The 7,402-nt window shown below is 35.1% G+C and overlaps 1 protein-coding gene across 1 annotated transcript; it reads right to left on the reverse strand.

The window, feature by feature from the left end:
• Nucleotides 1-4,818: 4,818 nt before the first annotated feature.
• LOC120424807 (uncharacterized) lies at nt 4,819-6,423 on the reverse strand. The gene is made up of 2 exons (XM_039589022.2): nt 5,273-6,423; nt 4,819-5,193 (listed from the first exon to the last, which is right to left on the reverse strand). Exons 1-2 carry the CDS (start codon nt 5,987-5,989, stop codon nt 4,936-4,938), a joined length of 975 nt encoding a protein of 324 aa, XP_039444956.1. The 5' UTR covers nt 5,990-6,423; the 3' UTR covers nt 4,819-4,935.
• Nucleotides 6,424-7,402: the final 979 nt, after the last annotated feature.

Here is a 7,402-nt window from a genome sequence, read left to right on the forward strand (position 1 = left end):
TTTTTTTCCTGATGTTACTTGAAATTTGTAAAATGCTTGAAAAAAGTTTTTTTAGTTGTTCAACGTGAATTTTGCATCTACCAACCCCTCGGTCATTTCGGATTATTTGGTTTTTTGACGTTTGTCTGCTTTTTAACTGGGCTACGGCCCAATTATCGAACGCCCAGTTAAAAAGCAGCCCAGTTAAACAACGCCCAGTTACCGAACAACTACTGTAATTGCATTTCAAGACTGTTTTATTCGGAACAGCAAAACACGGTCTCCAAATTGCCTGTTCCATAATTGTGGGATGTTTTTGTACCTTCTACAATTGTGGAACACCTGAATTTAACTGATATTTTAACAAAAAAAAGTTATCAGACCATTCATAAACCATTACTAAGCTTGAGTTTTATTGGTACCAGTGTGTGAAGTCATTATTTTGTAGAAAATGTGTACTTCTGCAGAGATCCAAAGTTTGTTTACATCCGTAAGAAAAAAGTGTTCCGAATTTGTGGATTTCAAGGGTTAATGTTTTTCTTTGAAAATTTCATATAAAAAAAAAACAGTCGATCAATACATCAATCGAAAGATCTCAAGAAAAGCTTTCATATGAAGGTGAAAGAGTAATTCTCTACGAAATCGGTCTTTTTTCTTCAATTTTAATTTTTGTATTTTTAATCCGACTGAAACTTTTTTGGTGCATTCGTTATGCCCAAAGAAGCCATTTTGCATCATTAGTTTGTCCATATAATTTTCCATACAAATTTGGCAGCTGTCCATACAAAAATGATGTATGAAAATTCAAAAATCTGTATCTTTTGAAGGAATTTTTTGATCGATTTGGTGTCTTCGGCAAAGTTGTAGGTATGGATACGGACTACACTGGAAAAAAATGATACACGGTGAAAAAAAATTGGTGATTTTCATTTAACTTTTTATCACTAAAACTTGATTTGCAAAAAAACACTATTTTTATTTTTTTATTTTTTGATATGTTTTAGAGGACATGCCAACTTTTCAGAAATTTCCAGGTTGTGCAAAAAATCATTGACCGAGTTATGAATTTTTTAATCAATACTGATTTTTTCAAAAAATCGAAATATTGGTCGCAAATTTTTTTGAACTTCATTTTTCGATGTAAAATCAAATTTGCAATCAAAAAGTACTTCAGTAAAATTTTGATAAAGTGCACCGTTTTCAAGTTATAGCCATTTTTAGGTGACTTTTTTGAAAATAGTCGCAGTTTTTCATTGTTTAAAATTAGTGCACATGTTTGCACACTTTTGGAAAAAATATTTTTGAAAAGCTGAGAAAATTCTTTATATTTTGCTTCTTCGGACTTTGTTGATACGACCTTTAGTTGCTGAGATATTGCAATGCAAAGGTTTCAAAACAGGAAAATTGATTTTTTCTAAGTCTCACCCAAGCAACCAACCATTTTTTAATGTCGATATCTCGACAACTAATGATCCGTTTATCAATGTTAATATATGAAACATTTGTGAAATTTTCCGATCTTTTCGAAAACAATATTTTCAAAATTTTCAAATCAAGACTAACATTTCAAAAGGGCCAAACATTCAATATTACGCCCTTTTAAAATGTTAGTCTTGGTTTAAATTTTTTGAAAATATTGTTTTCGAAAAGATCGGAAAATTTCACAAATGTTTCATATATTAACATTGAAAAACGGATCATTAGTTGTCGAGATATCGACATTAAAAAATGGTGGGTTGTTTGGGTGAGACTGAGAAAAAATCAATTTTCCTGTTTTGAAACCTTTGCATTGCAATATCTCAGCAACTAAAGGTCGTATCAACAAAGTCCGAAGAAGCAAAATATAAAGAATTTTCTCAGCTTTTCAAAAATATTTTTTCCAAAAGTGTGCAAACATGTGCACTAATTTTAAACAATGAAAAACTGCGACTATTTTCAAAAAAGTCACCTAAAAATGGCTATAACTTGAAAACGGTGCACTTTATCAAAATTTTACTGAAGTACTTTTTGATTGCAAATTTGAATTTACATCGAAAAATGAAGTTCAAAAAAATTTGCGACCAATATTTCGATTTTTTGAAAAAATCAGTATTGATTAAAAAATTCATAACTCGGTCAATGATTTTTTGCACAACCTGGAAATTTCTGAAAAGTTGGCATGTCCTCTAAAACATATCAAAAAATAAAAAAATAAAAATAGTGTTTTTTTGCAAATCAAGTTTTAGTGATAAAAAGTTAAATGAAAATCACCAATTTTTTTTCACCGTGTATCATTTTTTTCCAGTGTAGTCCGTATCCATACCTACAACTTTGCCGAAGACACCAAATCGATCAAAAAATTCCTTCAAAAGATACAGATTTTTGAATTTTCATACATCATTTTTGTATGGACAGCTGCCAAATTTGTATGGAAAATTATATGGACAAACTAATGATGCAAAATGGCTTCTTTGGGCATAACGAAAGCACCACAAAAGTTTCAGTCGGATTAAAAAATACAAAAATTAAAATTGAAGAAAAAAGACCGATTTCGTAGAGAATTACTCTTTCACCTTCATATGAAAGCTTTTCTTGAGATCTTTCGATTGATGTATTGATCGACTGTTTTTTTTTTATATGAAATTTTCAAAGAAAAACATTAACCCTTGAATCCACAAATTCGGAACACTTTTTTCTTACGGATGTAAACAAACTTTGGTTCTCTGCAGAAGTACACATTTTCTACAAAATAATGACTTCACACACTGGTACCAATAAAACTCAAGCTTAGTAATGGTTTATGAATGGTCTGATAACTTTTTTTTTGTTAAAATATCAGTTAAATTCAGGTGTTCCACAATTGTAGAAGGTACAAAAACATCCCACAATTATGGAACAGGCAATTTGGAGACCGTGTTTTGCTGTTCCGAATAAAACAGTCTTGAAATGCAATTACAGTAGTTGTTCGGTAACTGGGCGTTGTTTAACTGGGCTGCTTTTTAACTGGGCGTTCGATAATTGGGCCGTAGCCCAGTTAAAAAGCAGACAAACGTCAAAAAACCAAATAATCCGAAATGACCGAGGGGTTGGTAGATGCAAAATTCACGTTGAACAACTAAAAAAACTTTTTTCAAGCATTTTACAAATTTCAAGTAACATCAGGAAAAAAATATGCATCGGTGGTCCCCTCGTAGTTTTTCGTTCAGCCCAGTTAGCGAGCAGCATTCGGAAACTGGGCTACGTTGTCAGCCCAGTTACCGAACAAGTACTGTAGTTGTTTAAAAAGTACTACTAGTGAAATAGCAAGAGAATGTAAAAATAAAGGTCCCAAAAATAGTAGGGTCACCAGAAAAGATTTATTTTGTTTGCTATTGACAAATTATTATTGAATTATTGAAAAAATCAGTATTGATTAAAAAATTCATAACTCGGTCAATGATTTTTTGCACAACCTGGAAATTTCTGAAAAGTTGGCATTTTATGTCCTCTAAAACATATCAAAAAAAATAAAAATAGTGTGTTTTAGCAAATCAAGTTTTAAGTGATTAAAAGTTAAATAAAAAATCACCAAATTTTTTTTACCGTGTATCATTTTTTCCAGTGTAGTTCGTATTACCTACAACTTTGGCGTAGACACCAAATCTATCAAAAAAATCCTTCAAAAGATACAGATTTTTGAATTTTCATACATCATTTTTGTATGGACAGCTACCAAATTTGTATGGAAAATTATATGGACAAACTAATGATGCAAAATGGCTTCTTTGGGCATACCGAAGGCACCAAAAAAGTTTCAGTCGGATTAAAAAATACAAAAAAAAATCGAATGACCGAAATCCTAGAGAACTGCTCAAAAGCAAATCATTATGTTCAATTATCGATTTCCTATGATTTTTTGAACATTGGCCGATCTGTAAACTGTTCCGAATATGAGGGATGACTGTACCTGAAGGGCGTGTAGATGAACAATCTCAGGCATTTTTAAAATTGGGTTTTCGTAAGTACAGTGAATCAAATATTTGTCCGTACCCCCCCGTACGGAAACTTTTTGTGATGTAAAAGTTCATAAAATTCGACTAAAGTACCAAGTTTTATGTCCTCTTCAAGATCCACTCATTGGATTTGTAATGAAACTTATTCTAAAAAATACAAAAATAGTTTACTGAAAAAAATTAACAAAAGAGGTCAAATAATTGTCCGTACCCCTAATAAAAGTACAAAATCTGATCGATTTAAGTGAATTCTTTTATGAAATGTTGTTTCTGTGTCAAATACAAGTACCTCTAGCCAGTTCGGATCAACTTTGAACTTCTGATAACTTTGTTTAATAAGTCGGTAATCGGTTAAAATTTTGTTTTTTAAGTTAAACTTATCAAAACATTAGTTAATAAGCAACTATTTTTAATAAAATTGCTATTTTGTGTTGTAAAGGTCTTGAACAAGTTTCAACAATATTTGTTCAAAAAATACATTGATTTCATCTTTTTTATTGACATTTTTGGACCAGAAATACTGTTTCGGAACAAATACGTTAAACAATCCGGATTGTCCCGGAACCGGTTTAACCCAAAATTTGAAAAACAAAAAGCAACAAAAGCGAAACATTCTGACCCAGGATGGTACAGAAATTCTCAGAACGAAAAGCGAAAATTTCAAATTTCACACTTGGATTTTTTTGTCCTCTATCTGACCACTATAAAATTTCCCTCTGGGGGTTAAACCGGTTCCGGGACAATACGGATTGTCAGTTGTCAAGTTGTTACTTGAATAGCACATGCTCAGTTAGGCTAAACCTGGCAAGAAACTGATGGGTATCTCTATATACTGCTCGGTTTAGCTCATTAAAAATACAACACCTAATTAAACAGCGTGCCACACGTAATTTTATTCAGCATGATAGTGCACTTACAAAACTAAAGCATCTAGCAACAAAAAAACAATAACAATTAAGTCACGTTCGTCACTCCTTGTACGACGTTAATCCACCTCCAGCTTGCGGAAGTTTCCGGCGATTCCTCCGTCGATTTCGCCCGAGTTCAGGTCCAGCTTCCACAGTGCCGAATAGTGCTCGACATCGATCTCCATCTCGTCCAGGGCCAGCAGCTCGTCTCTGGCCTTCTCCAGCTGCTCACCCAGCTTTCGGTTCAGCTCAGCCGCGTCCAGCGAGCCACCGTACTCCTTGATCCACAGCTTCTCCTCAAAGTGCGGCTTGGACTCCTCCACGGTCGAGTAGAACTGTATTGTGATTGTTTGTGGAAAGAGATTGAAAGTTGTTGAGTTGGGGGACTTTTTTTGGGGAGGAACTAGAACTTACCGTTACTCTTTCCTTCAGCTTCGGACCGCCCATGGACATTGCCATGTTGATCAGCGAAGTCGCAGTCGATGCCAGCTCGGCAAAGCGTACTTCGTAAAGACGGAACGGCATCAGCTTCGAGATCGATTCCATCGACACCTTAAGATCGTTGATACCCCACAGGCCAAAGTATTTGAGCGGCGTGTTGGAGTGATCGATCCAGATGCGGAGTCCCGCCACTTGAAGAGATTCGTCGTTGTCGAGCAGGTACTCCGAGAGCATGGTTAAGAACCGGAACAGGTGCATCGGAATAAGGTTATCCGTGTTGAATCGACCCATTCGGGCCAAAAGGACCAGTCGACCGTTTTCGTCATGCCCTAGAACGGACAATACCAGCTCATCGAGCATCTGCTTCAGGGTCGCATCACGGGGATCCAGCTTCTGGTACCACTCCGGAAGTCGCTGTCTCACCACCAGATACCGTTCAATCGATTCTTGGGCCTTCGGAACGGAATACTTTCGGTGGCGCAGGAATCGCAGCAAGAATCGGGCATCCGTACGGCACTTACGGATGTACGGATGCTTGGCGATCCAGTCGCGAAGCTGTCCGAGCGAGTGCTCCCGGATCGCTTCGTCCTCGCCCAGCTGCTCCTTGGCCAGCTTCTGCAGATCATCGGACAGGGTGCACTGGTACGGCTCGAAGCTCGCTGGGCACTTTTCCACCGATTCAACAACCATCTTTGCGGGGAGAGTGATATGTTCCGTTCACGAAAGATCTACCGAAACTAACGAATAGTCCACGAGATAAGCGGGGTTTTATTAACCAGCAAAGAAGTAAGGATTGCACAATGATAAAAAAAGATCCAACTAACTAGAGCTCCAAAAAATGACCATTAGCTCAGTGATGCGTAGCATAACGCCTGGTGTCTCTCAGAGGTCAGCTAAAAGTTGTGCTTTTTCTTGCGTATCTTGTAGAGAGTTTTGACTGAGTGACGACATTAGATCCCGATACCCTACCACATTTAGTTGCTTTACACAGCAAGGTCACTTTTTAAGACAGTAAATGGGCTCTCCGCTGTCGTCGATGACCGTGTCGAGTACATGTGTGCAGTTGCATTTTAATTTTTATTAGATACGTTGTATCACTTTGAAACCATTAGCTGTAACAATCAGCCATCCAAACTTCACCCCTCACTCGTGAAATTAGATAACTTATACAACAGAGTTTCTTAAGCCGATTGTGATGTCTCACCTTGAGTAAAATAAATAAACTTTGAGCTTCGCAATAGGTGCAATTTTCTTTGATCTTAGATCACGACAAATACATAAAAAAAATGACTGAATATGATCTGATAATAAGTTCTTCATCTTCATTAAAAAAGAGAAATTATACTGACCAGAGCTGAAAGAACAAAAACTTCAAATATTTTTTTTTGTTTTTGGAAAATATGTTTATCAAAATAAAAATCATGTTTTTTTTAAATTCATTGTTGGAGTAAAATTGTATGTGTTTTGAAATTTAAGCCTACATAGACTATACATTTTGGATATTTATGCATTTATAAATTGTTGTATAACGAAAATGCCCTGCCTTAAATAATATCTCGATATTCGAACTGATTTTTCAGAGAAATAAATTTTCCTACAAAGCAATTAATCCGATGGTAAAATCACCTTAATAATAAAAACCAATATACACTTTTTCTATACACAAAAAAAATGCAACCAACGGAATTTTAACCCAGCACTCACATGGAAGAGAGAATGGGTTACATATTTCTGGGTGTAATAATACATAAAATTTCATAGATTAAAGCACCATTTATATTACACCCATGCCATTTATATTACACACGCAGCTGGATTACTAAATTTTTGCTGTGTACGTGACTATTGGTTCATTGTTTAAGGTAAAACTGGTGTGATTTGTTAGACTATATCTTTTCTTTAGTCTTTATTTTCATACGTTAAAAATAGTCCGATTTTTCTGAAAATATATAATAATAACACAACTTGACATTTTTGAAGCTAATGTCAATAAATGCTTTAGTTTAAGGGGTCACATACAAGTAGAAAATCTCAATATTTCATAATTCCGAATATTTATTAAATCCTTTACAAAGATGAATACCAATCACTTCCTGAAAGCTT

Source organism: Culex pipiens, chromosome 3 (assembly GCF_016801865.2).
Source record: "Culex pipiens pallens isolate TS chromosome 3, TS_CPP_V2, whole genome shotgun sequence".
Taxonomy (NCBI): Eukaryota; Metazoa; Arthropoda; class Insecta; order Diptera; family Culicidae; genus Culex; species Culex pipiens.